Source organism: Emys orbicularis, chromosome 3, assembly GCF_028017835.1.
Source record: "Emys orbicularis isolate rEmyOrb1 chromosome 3, rEmyOrb1.hap1, whole genome shotgun sequence".
Lineage (NCBI taxonomy): Eukaryota > Metazoa > Chordata > Testudines > Emydidae > Emys > Emys orbicularis.
Genome location: NC_088685.1, coordinates 134,272,508 through 134,293,248, shown reverse-complemented (window position 1 = coordinate 134,293,248; position 20,741 = coordinate 134,272,508). Strand labels below are relative to the sequence as shown.

The window sequence follows — 20,741 nt, the reverse complement described above, 5'->3', positions numbered from 1 at the left end:
TTGGAACAGATCTAGCCAAGTCCCTTATTAGATTGCTGACATCTGGTGGTACAACTGATTGAGTGTGAGTGTGTGTGTGTGTTGCAGGGGGAAGTAGGTGTTTCTTCCAGAATTCCTTTGTTCTCTTCCCGTTGACATCCCTGATTGCAAGTGACCCTCCCAAAGAGAAATGGATGCTGCTCCCTCTTAACTAGTCAGTACGTATCTGTTGGCCAGAGTGCATTATTTGAGAGCTTCTGCACTCTGAAGTGGTGTCTACACTAGGGAATCATAACAAATACAAATTCTTACAAACTGATTCAGTTGAATCTATGGTAGAACTGATAGTTTTTCCGGTTGGCTGGTGAGTCTTGCCCACATGCTCAGGGTTTAATTGATCGCTATATTTGGGGTCGGGAAGGAATTTTCCTCCAGGGCAGATTGGCAGAGGCCCTGGAGGTTTTTTGCCTTCCTCTGCAGCATGGGGCACGGGTCACTTGCTGGAGGATTCTCTGCACCTTGAGGTCTTTAAACCACGATTTGAGGACTTCAATAACTCAGGCATAGGTTAGGGGTTTGTTACAGGAGTGGGTGGGTGAGATTCTGTGGCCTGCGTTGTGCAGGAGGTCAGACTAGATGATCATAATGTTCCCTTCTGACCTTAAAGTCTATGATTTTGTGACTTCTCTAGGTTTGGTGCTGGTCCTGCATCTACTTAAAAGGTGGGTAGTAAATTCTATAATTATAGTAAGTTTAGGCCTTAACATAGGCGATCATAATTTCAAATATCTCATTTTTTTTTAAACCTGCATTTAATTTAAATAATTTTTTTAAAAATCTGATTTTTTTGAGATTTTTAACAAACATTGGTTTTTATCCATCCTGACCTTTCCACATAATCAACTACTATTTACATTTTTATCTAGTTTTCATTCAAAAATTAAGCACCAAGATGCTACCCAGATAATCAGAGTAAATATAGGGTAGTATGTCATGCCTAGACTGGAGAACAGATGTTGGCAGCATTAAATGCTATACAATATGTACAAATTGTCCACTTTAAAATGTGCTTCTTACACATTTGTGCTGAATACCTGTTTTAAAGAGGTGTGATTATAGCAGCAAGCCTTTCTGTTCATTAAGAATTTTAGTTAGTCACTGAGACTTTGACTTGAGCACTAAACATAGATTGTGTAATCTTAATCTGTTTTCAAACATACACTGTGTACCTCAACAGTGTTAAAACAAACATATACTAATATGTTAACCTTCCTATTAAATTGGGTCCAATTCTACTAACCCTTCTTGCACAAAACTTATTTAAGTCAAGAAAGCTAACTTGTAAGCTAAATTCCAGTATTAAAGTTCCTGTTGTGCCTTTAATTAGAAATAAGATAAATTTTAAACAAAGAATGAAGCAGCTAGCTAAATAGGGTTGCCAACTCTCCAGGATTGGCCAGGAGTCTCCAGGAATTAAAGATTAATCTTTAAAGATTGTCGTGTGATGAAATCTCCAGGAATGCATTCAACCAAAATTGGCAATCCTATGGCTAAAGCCAGTATTAGTGATTCCTTTTATTCATGAAATGTCTCCTGGTACTTGGAAATAATGAATTATCCTTCTAAACTTTTATAACATTGGGTGGGGAGGGGAAATCATTAATTTTACACACAACTCCCTATATTAAATTTGTAATGTATTATTCAAGGATGGTATTCATAAGGGGTCTAGTATAGATTGCATGACTTGACATAAATGCATGACTTGATACTGCTAGTCTCTCAGCCACACAATGTTGATTATTGCAGAGAGATTAAATTTGGTTAAATCTTAAACATCTACTCTGTATTATCAAGATTGTTTGTCAGGAAAAGGCCTTGCAGTTCTGCATTACAGGGAAGGAAACATGCTTATTTGGACCTAGAGGGGACATTGGTACCAGATGCAGGTTTTGAAGGAAGTGGAACACTTTTATACACTTTCTATTTATACAAGCACTTAACTTAGTCTCCTGAAATCTATACTGTAAATTCTGTTTCAAAGTCTTGGGTGGGGAAAAGCTCCAAGTTAATGAATGCAGGAATAGCTTTAGGAGCAGGGTCTGTTTTTCTGTGGAAAATGTTTCCAGTTTTTCTAGTACAAAGTAAAACACTAAAACGTTTGTTACAGATTATAGATGATCATTTAACAAATGCCCTATGCTCCTGTTATTTGGGGGGGGGGGGGGGGGGTTGTGACTGTTACAGTATAGAACACCTTATTTCTGGTAATTACAAACTTTTGAGGTACTATAAATAAATAGAACTTTGTGTCCTAGCTGTATGAGGAAGGAGAGGGAAAGTCCAAAGTAAGAAATAGACATAAGCTTCCTACATCAACAGTATATATAAATTAATAAAAAGATAGGGACACACCTATAGTCATTCTCTTTAAAAGCTTTTAACGTCTGCCAATTTTGACAAAGAAAGTGTACCCGCAGAAGGTTTGGAGATTTGCTTGGAGTTAGTGAGCACCCAAAAATAAATAGTACGTCTTTCTGCTGCGCGTTTACTTCTGCATTATTTTCAATATTGCCTTCCAGAGGGTTAGATAGAAATAAAAATAAAGGTATTACACCTTAATTTTATCTATCTATCTATCTATCTATACACATATATATCATACAATGGAAGAACATAGTGTGATTTCATTGTACATATATATAACTGCTGTATCCTTAAGTAGCAAAATGAAAACTCTTAAATATGAATAACTTTGCAGTACATGAGAACATATTTATATTGTTTTGGGCAAAGAAAAAAATACATTTCACAGACACTATGGAAACTGTAAGCTTTCTAATCTTCCTTTAGAGTAATTCAGTTGGGGGCAGGGCGAGGGAGGAATGAATAATAAAGCAATATATGTAAATATAGTATGCAATATCGGTTTATTGCAGTTTGCTTTCCATTTTGCAGTCACCGTTACTGATATGACCAATATATATTAGCTAGATAAAGTGTCACAGCAAAACTATTTTCTTTTAGTATTTGCTTCTGCTACTAATAGACTCTAAAGTAAAAATAAATAAAGCTAGTTTCTAAGCATTGACAGTATTTTAGATTCACATGAATCATAGAAAACACACTCCAGCATTACTGACAACTGACTTTAAACATATTTATTGGAAATTCTACATTAAAGGATTAGATGGTGATAATGGGGTTTTCATTGTACTATCTTAAAAAGGGCTGGTGGGTCTGCGTCTTCAGATGGCTTTAATAGATTCAATAGGCAGAATTTAAATTGTACGATCCAGTCTCCAGGATCAAGTCAAGAAACAGTAAATGAAGATAATCTTCCTGTAACTTACTCATTTGGTTTCCTTCCAGATTTACAAATTTGTGGAAGCTATGTTGTTCTAACTACGGAACTTTTCTTCCCAACTTTTCTTCCCTGGATGCACTTAAGTGTCTTTGAGGGAGTATTTTCTGGTGGTTAGAAGAGCCTGGTATGGGAAGCAGGATTCATAGGTTTTACTCTTGATTCTCACTGACTCAGTGAATGATCTTCAAGTCATTAGGAGAAAATTGAGACAGAGAGGCTCCGTTACATGAGTTTAGTAGTACCTGTTTCATCTGGGTGTTGAGGCTTAATATCTGTAATGGACGTATGTGGCACGTCTCATCCAAACATCTCAAATAACTTATTGTATATATTTTAGTATTCCTTTAAATTTGGATGGAGGTGCAGATGAAATGATAACAGCTGGGGATAGGTGTGGGTGAGGCTGGATCCAGCAAAAACTGGACTCAGCTTTCAAAGCAGTGCAAGTTCTAGAATACCAGACACTGGTTCTGTGGTAGACTGACATTTTTTCAAAAGAGAGGTTGTCTTTCTACGGAAGCCAGTGTCTTCCTTTTCAAAACTAGCTTCATTTTTCATTCATTAATTCCTGTGTATAAAAAACAGGAAGTTGCAGAACACTAATATGACATTGTTTGGTATCATAAACCCACAAAATCTAAACAATACTGAATTAATCTTCCTGTGGCAACAGTGATAAATGTTGACCTTGCCAAATATTAGGTCATGTTTCTCTGTGTAATATGTTTACTTAATGTAAGATCCTGTAACAGTGAATGCATTTAAGGAATTAAGCAAACTCTGAATTTTGTGGGTTTTGTGGCTTTGAGACTTCTGCCGTAGTGTCATATTAACTTAGCTTTTTGCATTAATGTGACTATATGTCCATACTTTAAGATTCACCAAATTTTAAACTTGTATTTACTGACACCATCTTTAACAAAGGGTATATTCTAATTTCTCTACGTAGGACTATATTTGTGTTTAAATGTTAAAATATGTAGGTTGGCTTTTACTCTTGTAGCAAGATCTTCTTTCCTATTTATAATTAACGCATGGAAACTTTAGGCTGTAATAATAGTCTTTACTGAATGAACCTTAAATGCTTTTAAAACCTGCTATTAAAATATTCTCCCATCTATGTGCCAAGCAGCAATTTCTTGCATTTGGAATAAACTCTATAATACCCTATGTTTGTCTATATTATAGAAAGAAATATTTTAAAAAAAGCTTTGCCTCCAGAAATCCTCTCCCAACCACAATATCAAAACATAGTGACGGCAAAGCATGCACTGAAAGATTTCAAATTGGAAGGGGCATGTTTTTAAAATGTTAAGCAAGGCATAAGCTGTACAATTCTTGTTGATTATAATAAGATTAGCATGACTGAAACTTTGCTCAGCCATTTGAAAATTTAGGGTTAGGGTTTGAAATTCTGAGCTAAATTTGTTAGTCTAACTTTAACTCAATCAGTGATGCCTAGGCTTAGAAAGGATCTGTAGACAATGGGCCTTCATTAAGTCTAGTTTGGGGGGAGGAGGGGGCGGAGAGGAAGCCATCATACCCTTTGCAAAAATGCAAAAGTCATAATTTTAGTTTAAAAGGAAAATAAAAAATATTGTGTATGATTATAGGTACTCGGGTATTATGATGATGGGTGGCAGTATAAAATCCTTAGATTTTCATGTGAAATTGCTTATCATGGGGAAATAATTCAGATTGACTTAATTCACAAAAAATGGAATCTGCCACTTGTCCATTCTTCTGTGGCAGGTTTGTTTTATATATAAAAACATTTTGAATGAATGACTTTTAAAACGTAGGCTTTAAGTTTTCATTTGCAGATCTGCCTTTCATTGTGGAGTCATTCAAACAGGTAGGGAGTAAGGAAATATCAAGCAGAACTTCTGTCTCGAGGATTTTTGTTCAGAGTCTTTCAGTGAGTCAGGTCTTGTGGAGCTGAAAGTAAAGAGAATGTTTTTTGTTCTTGTAAATTGTTTCCATAGCTACACCAGTTCAGGGAGCTTTCAATGGATGCTGATGCCTATTAACAGGTGTGAGTTGCAGTAAAAGCTTTAATTGTGAACTGACATAGATGAAGTGCAGAAATCCATTTTTACAGGTAGGAGAAATGTCTGTTTGGTTCATATGGTGATTCTTTGATTGCAGGCAATGGTGGCTTGTTATCCAGGCAATGGAACAGGATATGTGCGTCATGTTGATAATCCAAATGGAGACGGAAGATGTGTCACATGTATATATTATCTTAATAAAGACTGGGATGCCAAGGTATGTAGTTTCTCTTCCTATATGAGAGAAATTAACAAATTTTTTCCACTGTGTGTGTGTGTGTGTGTGTGTTTAGGATTCCTGCTCCTGGTCCTGAAGCTTTTCATTGAGCTCCATATCACTTACTTTATATTTTAATTTAAATAAAATAAGATAATTCCTTGTACACCTTGGTGAGGTGTACCAAATAGTAAGCATTATTGCTTCAGGGTTTTGAAGGATATTGATTGAACCTCCTGGAGTGGGAGGCTGGAAAGGGCTAATAAGCTTAATATGGTATATACTTTTTGTATGTCTTATTTGACATAAAATAAGCCAATTACACTAGTATCTGAGCACCCCAGATACCTAAAAATTATGATAAGCATATGTATGAATACACATTAATGCAGGGGTTCTCAAACTGGGGGTCGGGACCTCTCAGGGGGTCACAAGGTTATTACATGGGGGGTCGCGAGCTGTCAGCCTCCACCCCAAACCTGCTTTGCCTCCAGCATTTATAATGGTGTTAAATTAAAAACACTTTTTTAATATATTTATCAGGGGGTCACACTCAGAGGCTTGCTATGTGAAAGGGGTCACCAGTACGAAAGTTTGAGAACCAGTGCATTAATGTAATATAAACAGAACAAACCTCTTTCCCAATTGATATTAAATAAAAAGTAACTGAAGAGGGAATATATTAATGAGATTAGTATGAAAGTACAAATGAAAGATACTACATTTGCTTCAACTCTGTAGTGCGTGTGGGTTTTTAATTTTTTTTTTTTTTTTTAATTTTGAGTCAAGCTGGCGTTAAACAGTAGCCAACATCCATTCTGCCTGAAGGGAGAAGCTGGAGGTTAAGGAGTTGTTTTAAAAACATCAGTTGTACCATTTTAACTATATCAGTAGAGTTTAAAGCAATACAACCCCCTCTAGTGTGGACTCAATTATACCAGCATTAAGATGCTACATATACTCATACAGGAAGAGGAATAAGCTATACCGGTAAAGCACCTTTATAGTTGCATAACTGCAACCATTCTAGGGGGTTGTACCGGTGTAACTATTGTGTTGGGTTGTTTTAAATCACCGCCAATCAAAATAGTCATACCAGTACAAAAATAGCTTATAGACCAGGCCTAAGACTTAGAAAAGATCTTTTATGAGCTCCCCAAAAGTCTAATGTATTTTATGGCAGAATTAATAAATTCAGGTTCTGAAGGATGTCTGCCTTGACTGGAATCTTGTTGGCAGTATAAGATAATGTCTTCACTATATTGTTGATATACTGGCAAAGCCTTTGTGATATAAACTAGCCCACAGACTACTAAATGGGTACCATGGCTGTAGCGATCACTGTTCTGATCATTCTGTGTGCAGGATCTAATAGAAATCTCCATTTGGCTTTTAGCCAGTAGTTTTCTAGTTACTCTCTAGGATTTGGGGCTTGACTAACATGTCTAAATGCAGTTAACACTATGGAAGTGTTGGTAGCTAATCCAGGTTCAGTACAGCTGAACAAGATATGCAGAGCTATAACATGAATTCAGACCCTGACAAAGATTGCATTGCCGAGGGACTAAGGAGCAATCAGTTATGCAGAGATTATTCCCTATTATTATGTACAGAAGGAAAGCTCACTCATGATTGTCTGAAAAGTCATGTGATTTATCAATACATTTCTGTTGCTTAGCACCTTAAAAGTGAGAGAACTGAAATGGTGAGGAATATTAACCAATCTGATCTCATCTGCAAATCCCTGCGCTTAATTGGCCACAGCTGAATTCAGTGATGATGATTTTCATGTTCAAAGGTTTTCATGACACTGTCTACTTCACTCTACAGCCCTGTGGGGTAGATGGTATACTTGTGTACAATTTGAAGATCTGAAAACTGAGTTGGAGTGAGTGTAAGTAACCAGGTCAGGGGGAGCCCACAAAGCCTGCACCTCTGACCCCTCTATGCAAAATGGTAAACCGCTTTCATTTAAAAAGTAAGTTACTAGCCCATTCTGGCATGGCTGCATCCTTCAAACTGTAAAGAGATTGGTAGGGCTGAACATTTTGATGATTTTTCCTTTAAAAATCGTGGTTTACTCAAGGGTCTTAGCAGCAGCTGCCCAGACTGGCATTTGGAGCACTGATGACTTTAATTTTATTGGGGGGGGGGGTTTATGCCACAGAGAAGGGGCAAAGATTAGCTCATGGCTTTGAGGAGGCTTTCACTAGGTGTGGTGAGTTCTTTCCTGTTCACTGATTAAACTACCTGTAGCTGACCTGCCTCGCCTGAATTACCAGTATGATTTCTGGCCCCAAGGAGAAGCACAAATTGGTGGAGGAGCAGAATAGAGCCAGTCCACCCCATATCCTCAACAGTAGCAGCAGCCTTCCTAGGAGAGGGGTGAACGGATTACAGGAATGAAGAATGGGCAGACTCTTGTGACGTAGAAGGGAGGCATCATTGGGTGGAGAAGGGACCGAAGGAGGGGGGAAAAAAAGAACCATAGCCTCCCCATAATCAACAAACTACTGTCTTCCTCTGGAGAAAATGAAGGCCCATTGAAAACAATGTCAAAGTTGTTCTAGAGATGCCACGATAGCGTATATACTAAAGTACTAGAATGGCTATGTATTGCTAAAAAACTAGGGATATGATACCCTCAGAGCAACCGGCTGGAGGGAGGCGCAATGTGACCAAAGACGACCAGGATCTTTAGAAATATATTCATTGTGAGTAACTCTCTCCTTTTTCTGATGTTGGTATTCTGTAGATATGCATACTCACCCACCTATTTAAGAGCTCCAAGTTTGGAAGGGCTTGAAATAAGTGGACAGTGACATGGCACCCAAAGAACAATGATTCCCCAAAAGCTTAAAAAAAGAGTTGTCAACTTTTTCTTATTTTAAATTACAGCTTCATGATTTTTTAAACGTATCATTAGCAAATCAATAATCGCCCTTGGAGAGAGCGAAACCTAGTGGGACTCAGAATTAGAACTCTGCTATTCTGGGCTGTGTTGATTTTGCTTTGTGGTTTCGGTCACCAACTTAACATCTGTCTCACTTCCTCAAATGGTAATAACAAAAAACCCTTTTATTGTAAAACAGGGGTTGAGAGTTGCTATTTGTAAAGCACCTTGAAATCACTGGATGAAAAGTAAATAAATATTTAAGACTGTTTTTTTTTTAAATCACTTAGGTAAGTGGAGGTATTCTTCGAATATTCCCAGAAGGCAAAGCTCAATTTGCTGATATTGAACCCAAATTTGATAGACTGCTGTTTTTCTGGTCTGACCGCCGCAACCCTCATGAAGTGCAGCCAGCATTTGCTACAAGGTAAGATGAATGAGATATAAGAATGTATTTCATAAAGCTTCTGTTAGAGGTAGAAGAACATATCATGACAAACTAAGAGCAAGGAGGAAATTTTAATATAGTATGGCCTGAAACAGCCCATTTCTTGTACAATTTGAGGCTCCTTTGCAAATATACTACTGATGCTTGATGTCAGAGTGCCATCGTACTGTAGTCTTCCTATGCAATTTCTCCTCTTTCTAGAAAATCTAGTTCTGGGTACAATTTTGGATATTCAGAAAATCCTTTTTGGTACACAAATACTCAAAACAGGACACCACTGGTAAATTTTGATTTCACAAAGCTATATCAGTCTCATAAAGGGCCTGATACAGAGCTCATTGTTAGGGCCCTACCAAATTCACTGTCCATTTTAGTCAATTTCATGGTCATGGGATTTAAAAAAGTAAATGTAATGGTTTCAGATGTTTACATCTGAACTTTCACAGTGGTGTAACTGTGTAGGTCCTGACCCAAAAGGGGGTGTCGTGGGGAGGGGGGGCGCAAGGCTATTGTAAGGGGTCGTGGGATTGCCACCCTTACTTCTGTGCTGCTGCTGGGGTGCTGCCTGGAGAGCTGGGCAGCCGGAGAGCAGCAGCTGCTGGCTGGGCACCCAGCTCTAAAGCCAGCAGAACTGAGGGTCACAGAGTATGTGGGGGTGCTTTACCATATGTCTGGGTTTTCCTGGCAGCCTCGTGCCCAGGACAGACAGCTGGAGCTGCAGCCTTTGGGTCGGGGGCTGACAGCCAACCTCACTTCCGTGCTGCCTTCAGAGCTGGGCACCCAGCCAGCAGCCACAGAGCTTCCTGCAGCTGGGGGAGGTTCCTGGAGGTGGGTCTGACTCAGCTCCAGGAGCAGCTCCTGCAGGGGAAGAGGAAGTCCCGTCCCTCCCTAGCCCAGGCCAGGACTAGCAGATGGAGGCTGGTGCACAATATGAGTCCCTAGCTGGGGTGCCCCCAGCCCTGCCCCTCCCCTATAATAGCCAGATTTCACAGTCCGTGACGTGTTTTTCACGGCCGTTAATTTGGTAGGGTCCTACTCATAGTCAGTGATGTCTTCTCACTGATTACAACTGGCTTTTTATTAGGCCTATATTGTATTAATTTTCCGCCTTGCTCCTAGTTAGACATGATGTGTTTAAGATTGGCTAGCCATAGCAATTTTCTTTGCCGTTCTTTTAATTTGGAGAGGTTACTGTCTTTTTTTTATTTTAAAATTTCCTTCGTTTTCCCCTGCCAGTTTTACACCACAAAAGTGGCTGTGGCTGGGGAAAGGATGGGGTGCTCCTCTGTACTCCGCTCTCTCTATTACATGGATAGGGAGTACTATGTTGCTCCTTGTCTGAATCGCAAACAGAACTTCGCTCTCGCCAATGTGCTACTAATTCTACGGCAGAGTGGTAATGGTGGTGAACATATCTGCAGTCACTGCCAAACCTGTGTCTCCAATGTGGCATTACCAGATGCTATCTGCCAATCCACTGGGGTGGTGACTTTAACTACTAAATCATTGTAATTATTAATTCTGTAGAATCCACATTTCGTGTTGCACATAACATTTTGATATGTCAAGATGTAAAAGCTGGGATGCTAGTAGTGACACCCATACTTAATGTTGCCCAGCATTTTAATTTTAAGTCCTTGCTCTTTGCATAAAGGATAATTAACTTGAGCCAAAATGTTTCAGGCTTTTTTGAGGACAAGGATCATAGGTAGAAAATGTGTTTTCCTGTTTTTAAATTCTTGCTATCTTTTTTTTGAGTGGCTATAGTCAAAACTGCTGGGAGCAGAAAGTTGAAATTAGGTAGGAGGGGGGGAAAAAGATGAAATAGCCCTCATTGAGCCTTTTGACTGTTTTGGTTACATTGATTTGGTGAGGCAGTGTGGCCTAAAGGATACAATAGTGGGCTGGGAGTCAGGAGATGTCAGTTCTGTTCCTGGCTCTGCCACTGGCCTGCTGGGTGACCTTGGGCAGATCACTTCTGTGCATCAGTTTCCTCATCTGCAAAATGGGGTAATGATATTGTCCTTTGTAAAGTGCTTTGAGATTCTATTGATGAAAAGCTCCTTATAAAAGCTAGATGATGTTTATTACATACTATTTGGCAGTGTTTAGGATTATCCCACTTTGGGTGTGCAAGTAATCAGAACAAAAGCACTTTTTAAAGCAACACCCCAAAGGAATGTAGGTATATGTGTGTCAGACTAACTTGGATGCGCAGTGCATGTGTTTGGTCTTGTAGGGAGTGCATTGGATGAATTGCATTGTAAGACCAACACCTCACTCAGTATGCACCTTCTAAGGTGTGCACTCGAGCAAGATGCACATCAGGTGAAGTGTGTGAGGAGGAGGAGCCCTTGGCAGATTTACTGTGCACCTTGCACAGAACAGGGCATTCTGGTGGTAACTAGCCAAATAGGAAAATTCCAGACTATGAAATTTCTTATATTGGGGAAAAAATGGGGGCAGGGAGAGGGGGAAAGTCCATTTAAAAAAAAAAAAAAAAAAAAGTCTAAACCTGTTAAGAGAGTGAATATTCTGATTGCACAGTTAAGTACTCAAAAGTTAGGAAATATCAAGGTCAATGTTACCCATTATTACTCGTGGCAGCAAAGGTTACTGTATTTCAACTCTAGAACAAGAATGATGAAAGTCTAATGACATTGCTGCTACTCCCTAAAAATCTATTTTGTGGAGAATCTCGCATCCAGAACCAAGTACCTGGATCATACAGAAAATATAATTTTATCTTATGTAATCAGATGTGTCTGGTTTTTATGTGAAGTGTGGAGTAGAAAAAAATTCTAACACAAAAATTTGCTCACAATTTATCTGGACCTGATTTTAACTTTGATTTTCCACTATACTTAAGCTGTGGTGCATAGTAAAGGGGAATTCTGCTTAACATCATTTTGAGACTTTGGACTTCAAACTATTTGCTACTTCTAATACTTTAAATAAATCAATGTATATTTAAACATTAAATTTTCAAGTCAAGCAGAAATACTCTGGCTGTATTTTGTTTGTCTGAAAGAAAACCTTAGTGACTAATGCAAGCAACAGGAATTAGATAATTCATGTTTCTCTACATGCTAAGAGTGTAAACTAGAAGCATAAATAGCTTCCATTTATGGAACACTTTTTTTAATCTGAGTCTTAAAGCAATCTACATATTTAAATGTACAGAAGTCAGCTGCTCCTGGTTGAAGCATGTTATTGTTTAACAATGTACAGCAACACTACACAACAGCGTAGGACAGGCAGCTTGTTGAAAATTCATGGGTTTTTGATTAGGCAGAATGTAATAACCTTTATGCTCTAGCCTATTTAGTTCAACACCCCACTTCCTTTGCAAAATGTACCATGGGATTTTTAAATACGTGTGTGCAGGACCTCCTCTTTATTCTGTCTTGTTTTAAACATTGTATTTCCAAAGGCACAATACCCCCGGAAGCTTTGTTGGGGCATTGGTTCAGTACTGATTCAGATGGAAGGGTGCCACTTACTGAAACTACTAAAATATTTCTGAAGTGCCTATCATGCACTATAGAATGCTGGTCGATCTGTCTGGAAGGGATAATTACTTCTCCCTCCCAGTGAATGATCAGCATGACTTCCTGCAGCATGATGCTACCTTGAACCTGCTTAATTTATGAAATGTGAGACCACAACCTAAGATGGTCTGGCTGCAGACTATACAATACAGTTTCTTGAATGTGATTTGGGTAATAATTTTATAGCATTTACTGGAAAATGCAGATTCATAGCATCAATGGCAAACCCACTTTGTCTTTTCAAATAACAATTTCCTTCATATAAATGATATTAAAATAGTAGAAATTAACAGAAAATCTTCTCCCCCCATTCCCCCAATCCTACTCTATCAAATGTACTGAAAAAAACTAACAATTAAATGGGTTGTATTATGTAAATAAACATCACTCTTTGTTTTCCAGGAATTCATTTGTTGTATTTTCATCCATTTTATAGGTACGCAATAACAGTGTGGTATTTTGATGCAGATGAAAGAGCACGAGCTAAAGTAAAATATCTAACTGGTAATTAATCACTTTTGTTTATTATATATATATTCTTGGTTTTCTGGGGAAAAAATCTAAATAGTCTTAACACCAGCCTCCAAGAGGGTGCTACTTTGTAACAAGAGAGGGTTAACATGACTTGTGTAGTCATGTTTTAGAAGAAAGGTTGTCAAATGGTTAGGGCTGTAGGTAGCCTGTAACTTGGGAGATCCAAATTCAGTTCCCTGCTCTGCCAAATGCTTTCTGCATGACCTTGGGCAAGTCACTTAGCCTCTGTGTGTCTGTTCCTGGTCTGTAAAACTGGGATATTACTTCTCCCCATCCCTAATACCTAGGATAAATACATTGGAGAGTAATGGGGGCCATGCAAGTACCTAAAATAGAAGATAATTTTAACAATTGGACAGGACTTGATAAATCAGCTTGAATGGAGTGTGTGTATTGAAAAGCAAAGAAAGCTAAAACTGAATATCTGGAATAAAAGAATTGAGAATGTATTCATTTACAAATGTTGATTTTTGTGATAGTCGCTTCTTCTGCAAGGCTGCCCTAAGCACACTTAGCTAAAATCTGCCTTCCTCTTGTGGATTGCCCTTCAAGAGGAAGTTGATTTAATTTTCCTGTGCAAATAAGCAAGCTTTATCAGAATGAGCAGCTTAGTTCTGCTGGTCCTACATGAAATTAATGTGAAGTAGTTGATGGCATTGGCAGTAAAGGTCAATTTAAATATTTTTGCATATATAGTTATAGGGCCAGATTCCCAGCTGCTGGGAATTAGAATAGCACTAATGAAGTCAGTGGCTCTGTAGTGACTTTCACCACCTTGAGAATCTGGTTCTAATCTGACTTCCTCTGAGTCAATGAGGGTTTTGACTCTGATTTAAATGGGAGCCAAATGTGGGAGCAGATGCACACACTGCTTACGATTCCTATTTTCCCTGGTACAGTTGATGACATCACTGACTACTAAAGCAGTATGTGGAATGTAGCTCTTTCTCTGCTTTAGGTGTCAGTTTTCCAAGGAGTGCAGAAATCTGAGCAGTTCAACTCTGGTCTTGGTAGATGATGGGTCTTTCTTTTGGTTTACCATTGATCTGTATAGATTTAAAAATTACAAAACTAAATACTTGATTTCTGTTAATGATTTGGAGACTTAAACAGTTCTATTTTACTTTAAAGTATTACAGTTCACTTCTAACGAAAAGGGCAGGAAAGATGGCAATTTAGGATATACCTCAGATAGGATGTTCTATATTAAAAAGGATAAAGATTTAACAAACTCTTCTCTTCAGTAATTCTCTTCACAAAAGTAAAATGATGATGGACCAAATTCTGAGGTTCACTTGACTTCTTTGCGAGTTTGCCTGTGTAAGGACTGAGCCCTACACTTTCAAAATGGACTGTCTGAAGTTAGGCTCTTAACTCCGTATTTGAACAGCTAAACAAATGACTCGATTTTCAGCCATAATTCAGTCAATTGACACCTAGGATCCAAACTTTAAGCACCAAAGTTTGAAAATTTTCTCCTGAATATAAAAGTAGCTGCTCAGAATTTGGCCCATAAGGAGGTAACAAGTATATGAATTTGTATTTTATTTTCTGAAGCGTGTTGAACACCATTTGAAAATACCTATTTTGCATGGTACCAAACTTTCAACAGGAAGGCATAGAAGTGGCACAGTAGTTTTATTATAGCACACTCTTTAGCAAATGCTTAAACATTATGCTGATGTATTTTTTTTATTTTTCTGCAGGTGAAAAAGGTGTGAGGGTTGAACTCAATAAACCTTCTGACTCAATTGGGAAAGACGTTTTATAAAGGATTTCATCTAGCAACTCTCCTTGCTACTTCCCCCAGTAAACTATTAACTTTTGAATGTGAATAATGGGATAAAGAAAAATTGACAAGAAATCAACGTTTTAATAAGGAAACAAACACAGCGTTTCAATGTTGCATCAAACAGAAGATTTTGACTGCTGAACCATTGTGCTATGTGACTGTGACTCCAGACCTGTGACTGCTTATGTAAAGAAGATAAGCAATCAGTAAGAAATAGCGTACACATATGGACATGAAATAAGTGCCCTACATAGAATTTTTCCATTCTTATATTTTGCCAGACCTGTCATCCAATTCATCTCTCCCTTTTTTTATATGGTAAAATTTGGATTTGGGGTAATTTTTGTATGACCAGGTACAATTTATCAAAATTGAGTAAAAAAATACAGTATTCTCCAAAATATCATTGATCTATTTTTGTAAAACTGTTCATACTGTTCTCTGCCATGAAAGACCTAATTTAATATAAGAATTGCCAGTAACTGATGATCACTTTAATTTTCTTTACATCTAAAGTCAGAAAAGGAGCACTTTAATTACCAGCTAAAAACCTGATTGTTTTATATTCATATCTCACACTAATTTGAACTTTTAAAGATTGCTGCTGTATTGTTTTTGACTATGTCCTTTTTGAAACTTAACAGAAACAAATCACTATCTTACTATCAGCAACTTCTAATTCATGGTGTTGTATGTTGAATCCACAGAGGGTAAGGATATTAAAAAAAAAAAAAAAAAAAAAAAAGATATAAAGTGACTGGCACTAAGTGAACTTGACACTATCCATGTAGGTGGCTTTGGGGACCTGGTAAATACCGTCAAGTTCCTAGGATACATAAGGGCTTTCCTAGGCTTTTATAGGTACCCAGAACCTCCTCCCTATGTATTTGACAGGAGAATTCCACCTTTTTCTTCCTTTCTGAAAGTTGTTCTTTTACTGTACATAAGTTAATAGAATGTTGAAATTCACAAACTTTGTGTTCTTTCTGAATATTGGTGTCCCGTCTGATCTGCAGGCTGGCTCCTTGGTCTATTATATAGTATCAAGGGAACATTCAATACATTGAGGCTGAAGTGCATCACTACAGGCTTCATGTGTAATACATTTTCAGATTGTCACTCTGCTGAAGGATTTCCCCAAAAAGGCACTGGCCTTTGATCAGTCCTGAGTATTTAGCGCAAAAAAATTACTTTATTTTTACACTTTCATTTTTTTTAAAGGAAAAACGGACTTTACAGAATAAAGATGAGGCATCCAAAAGCTTTGAAATTCTGTTACTTAAGAGATGGATGCTCTAGTCTTGAGCTTTAAAGTTTGAGAGAACAAAGAAAATCCTAAAAGGCAGCATCCATATTTACAAATGTCTTTGGTATTTGAGCTCACCCCTTTCCATTTTTCTATCTGTCCTTGATTTCCTTACATAGCCAAAACAATGTGAGTGTACAGAAATATTTCTGTATATAATATTACAACTTTCAACAATTTTAGCATCTGTATAGTTTGTATTCAATCAGACCTTTTCTATGGAAAGCTCAGTAATTTTTATTAAAAAGATTACTATTCATGTAAAACATGAAAAAACAACAACAACCCAACAACCCTTATTTTATTTAGTGACAAACTGACCGGTATGTGTGTGCGGGGGGAGGGGGGCAGGGGGAAACTCATTATTGTGATACAATGGAGGAGACCTTATGGAAAAACTCTCATTTTGTTCAGACCTTAATTAGTTCTCACTCTTTACAGCTTAGTTTCTCTTTCCTCCCTTCCCAGAAAATCAGACAAGACACCTCTACTGTAAGTGCCTCTGCCAGCCTGACCAAGGAGTGTAAATCTTCATTACGGTCTGGTCTGCAGTGCAGTGCATTGCATTAGGCCAGCTTTAACAAAACAAACACACAAAAAAGCCACCACTTTTAATTTTATCTGCTTTTGTATTATTTTAATGGAGATTTGATTGGTTTTGTTTCAAAAATATACAGCATAAACCTTTCAGTTTTGTTCCAGTCCCTCTGTAATTCAAACTTCTATTGCTGCAGGTATGCAAAGTATCAAATTCTAATCACTGTATAGGTTTCTGCTTGCCAGACAGGTTAAAAAAAGTGCTTAATTTTTTGCTTCATCATTTCTTGTCAATCATTACAAAAGGGTCAACAAATCAGAGCAGCCATTTCTTTAACAGTATCCTTTTAGAATCTGTTCATTTCATGTCAGTTGAAATCTTCAATCTTGAGCGTCACAAAGCAGGTCCCTGTTTAAAACTATTTTTTAAACTGTCTTATGACCTGTATGTGTTTAGTCCTGGTTAAAGATAAAGCTTCATAATACTATTTTTATTCATGACATTAGCCAGCTGTAAAACACAAGACCTTTTTCTATAACAGGCAAAGAAATTCAGGATTCATTTACAGATTGCCTATAAAGTCATGTAATTTGAAAAGCAGTGTTCATTATAAAGAGCTCTCAAGTTGCTTGTAAAGCTAATCTAATTAAAAAGATGTATAAAGGTTCTTGGAAACAACGTGGTGGTTATTTGTAATTATGTAACTTTTTAAAGCCTACTCCGCAGCAACTAATTTATAATCTGATAAAATAGGGGGGGGGTGTCTGTTTTTAGCATTCAGTGACACTACAGCTACAGTCAAGGGTCTGCCATTTGTTTCCTTGATAAACTCTGTTTTTAATTATCCAGATATGTGTGGGTTTTTTAATTGAGAGGAGGATGAGAAAAAATTGGTGTCAATTTTTAGATTAGTGGGTGAGCTGTATTGATGCAAATCATGTTTTACACCAGTGCAATGTGTCTACACAGGGTGGTTGGTTTGTATTAGTTTAGCTACGCTGGTGGGGGAAAGAAAGCCCAACCCTGAATTTTGACCCTTGAGGACAGCAGTAGCCTGGTACAGTGTGAGCCAGGCTTCCTGCTACATGTTGTTCACCAATCCATGCAGGTTATAAATGCTGTTCTCCAAGCCTTCTAGTCAGTCCTTTCCTGGCCACTGTTTGGTGAACAGGTTTCTGTTTGCGCTTCTGCATCACTCCAGCTCTTAAAAACTCTCTTAAATGTACTAGTCTTCCTTGCAGTTGGTTCAGTAACAGTGCCCTGATTTTCTAGGCCTATCAGCCTCTGTTCGGTTTGTACTGCTCCAGTACCTGGGTTTTTTGGTACTTTGGCACATCCGTGGTATTTCTGGCACTTGGACTCAATCTTGCCCTGTTCCATTTTCTTTTATCAATTCATCGATGGCTACGTTAAAGCACTTTTTCAGCAGGCCACCTCAGTGCTTTGTGGTCTGCTCGGTAGTTCAGTGCTAGGTAACTTGTTCTTTGTGTGATCTTTCTATCAGATATGTCTAATTCGGAAAAAGGCCTCTTGGCAGCTTCAGATCATGTCTGTGATGGACTGACATATTTATTGTAGAGTCGACCATGATGTGCAGTGGTATCAGATTTGCCATCGATGTCACACAATAGACTAAAGAAAGGTGAGAAGTGTCTCTGAACGCTTGGAAGGAAGATACCTGTAAGCCTGGTAGCCGACCGGCTCAGAGTGCTTTCAAGCAGAAATACTAGAAACAGAAGCCTGAGGCAGTCAAGACTTCGGGTTACCGTAATTTAGTCCAGGGACTGGGAAGTGAAATGACCATGTTTGCATGCGCACACATCTCTTGAGAGTCACATTAGTGTCTTGAAACCAGGCTAAAACAAAAATTACATTTTAACAATCTATTCAAACATAAACAATTGCAAAAAACAGCAAAGATTGCTAATGGACTATAATACTAACCACAAAACCCAGGCAGTATGGTTTAAAGCAATATCCGTGTACGTGGCCTTCTCACATACACAGCTGCAGACACACTCAAACACATTGTCAATTCCCCTAGCAAATCAGGCACTGAGGCAACCAGACAACCTTAACGCTGCCCTGTATTTTATGCCACTGTTCCAAGGGGATTAATCATTAGTTTCCATTTTCCGAAGGTTCCCATAGGAGTCTTAACTAGTATTTTGCAATACACCTCTACCTCGAGATAACACTGTCCTCGGGAGCCAAAAAATCTTACCGTGTTATAGGTGAAACTGCGTTATATTGAACTTGCTTTGATCCACAGGAGTGCGCAGCCCCGCCCCCCCGGAGCACTGCTTTACCGCGTTGTATCCGAATTCGTGTTATATCGGGTCGCGTTATATCGAGGTAGCGGTGTATTAGAATTGCGGGCTATATAATTCAGGACCAAAACTTCAGACACATGGAGTCTTGTTCTGATGTACCAAACAATGAAACATTATTCTTTTTTGTATTTGTACAGAAAGTAAACATGTAACATTATACAAAAATGGAGTCTCAGAACCAAAACAAAAAATTGTCTTATGTTTGCACAATGAAACAAACTAGTCAGTTGGGTGGGGGGAGTGGTTAGTTTGTTTTGTAGGTAGGCACTCACTAATACCTTTTGTCTGAACTAATTTTCTGATGGTGTTAATATTTCTAGTGAAATCATGGTGCTGATTGGGATCTGTTGTCTGGCTTTAGTTCTACAAATTTGCATAGTTTTTGCTGGTATTAAAATTTCTATTTTAATAGAATATAGATTACTTCCTACCACTTTTGCTTAACCCAAAAGACATATAATGAAAACAACTTCTGTACAAAGAATCCATGTGAGGAAAAACAGTTCAGTGCTATAAAGTGGTAATAGTTAGAAAAACAGCTATTAGAAATGAGGTAGCCATTTATCTGATTAAGTTAATGAAGACATTATTGGGACTTTCGTCTACCATCTGCACTTGGTCCTGTGTGTTGGTCATGAACCTCAGAGGGTGAAGAGCCCAGGTGACCTAACAGTGTGTCTTGCTTACATTGACATGGCTTTACCTTCTACAGCAGTGGTGGGCAACCTGCGGCCCATGTCAGAGTAATCCTCTGGCAGACTGCGAGGCAGTTTGTTTACATTGACTGTCTGCAGGCATGGCCGCCTACAGCACCAAGTGGCCGCGGTTCGCCGTTCCTGACCAATGGGAGCTGCAGGCCACAGGGAGGTGCTGGCCGCCGCTTCCCGCAGCTCCCGTTGGCCGGGAATGGCAAACTGCTGCCACTGGGAGCTGTGGGCGGCCGTGCCTGCGGACGGTCGCTGTAAACAAATTGGCTTTCGGCCCGCCAGTGGATTACCCTGATGGGCCGCAGGTTGCCCACCACTGTTCTAAAGTGTATCTTATAGTAATGTCTTCATTTCTATATAATTCAGCCTTGCAAAATTCCAGTGTCCCCCAGCTCAGTAGGAGATTTTCAAGAGACTTACAAGTGCCATTAACTACTGCAGAATCTCAGCTGCCATTAAAAAAAAATTTTTCCCCCTAGTCCTTGTGAAGAAAACTTTAAATGTGAACTGCTACTGCAACCACCATAGTCACTGTAGAGGGAGCTCTGTTCACTCTGCACTGGGTTCTTCTGAACCTTCTGTGAGCTTGGCTTCCCTAGGCCCATGCAATGGGAAAGTGAGTATTGTTACTACCATTAATATTGGTGTCCTCTGGTATGCAATACTATCATGGTTAATAGCAATGTTGCGTTGGAAGGGTTACACAGCACTTACAAATATCCATGTACACTTGCAGTCACTATAAACCAATCTTCAAAAATCCTGAAGTAGGAGTAAAAGCAAGTATCTGATCCAAATCATTTAATGTGTACAAGAAAGCCAAGTTAAAAAAGGGACGTATAGCTGCTTTCCACACCTATTCTTTAAAAAAAAAAAAATCTACGTGCCCACCCTTACCATGAAGAGAACAATCTCCTTTTTCCCCATTCAAACACACATTCATGGACAAATGGACTGATTGTCTCTGTAACACATTCACACTTCTCTTGCACATATGCACAGTGCAGATGGACTCTCACAAGCAT

General features: G+C 38.5%; 2 protein-coding genes across 2 annotated transcripts in view; one reads left to right on the top strand and one right to left on the bottom strand.

The window, feature by feature from the left end:
* Positions 1 to 15,555, top strand: part of EGLN1 (egl-9 family hypoxia inducible factor 1) — a 41,498-nt gene extending 25,943 nt beyond the window's left edge. Inside the window, exons 2-5 of the mRNA XM_065400546.1 lie at positions 5,495 to 5,614; positions 8,798 to 8,934; positions 12,943 to 13,010; positions 14,747 to 15,555. Of these exons, the coding sequence (XP_065256618.1) occupies positions 5,495 to 5,614; positions 8,798 to 8,934; positions 12,943 to 13,010; positions 14,747 to 14,811 (390 nt within the window). The 3' untranslated portion in view covers positions 14,812 to 15,555. The remainder of the gene's footprint in view (positions 1 to 5,494; positions 5,615 to 8,797; positions 8,935 to 12,942; positions 13,011 to 14,746) is intronic.
* SPRTN (SprT-like N-terminal domain) overlaps positions 14,042 to 20,741 on the bottom strand; it is a 29,973-nt gene continuing 23,273 nt past the window's right edge. The window contains exon 5 of the mRNA XM_065400544.1: positions 14,042 to 14,086. Coding sequence (XP_065256616.1) covers positions 14,076 to 14,086 — 11 coding nt within the window. The 3' untranslated portion in view covers positions 14,042 to 14,075. The remainder of the gene's footprint in view (positions 14,087 to 20,741) is intronic.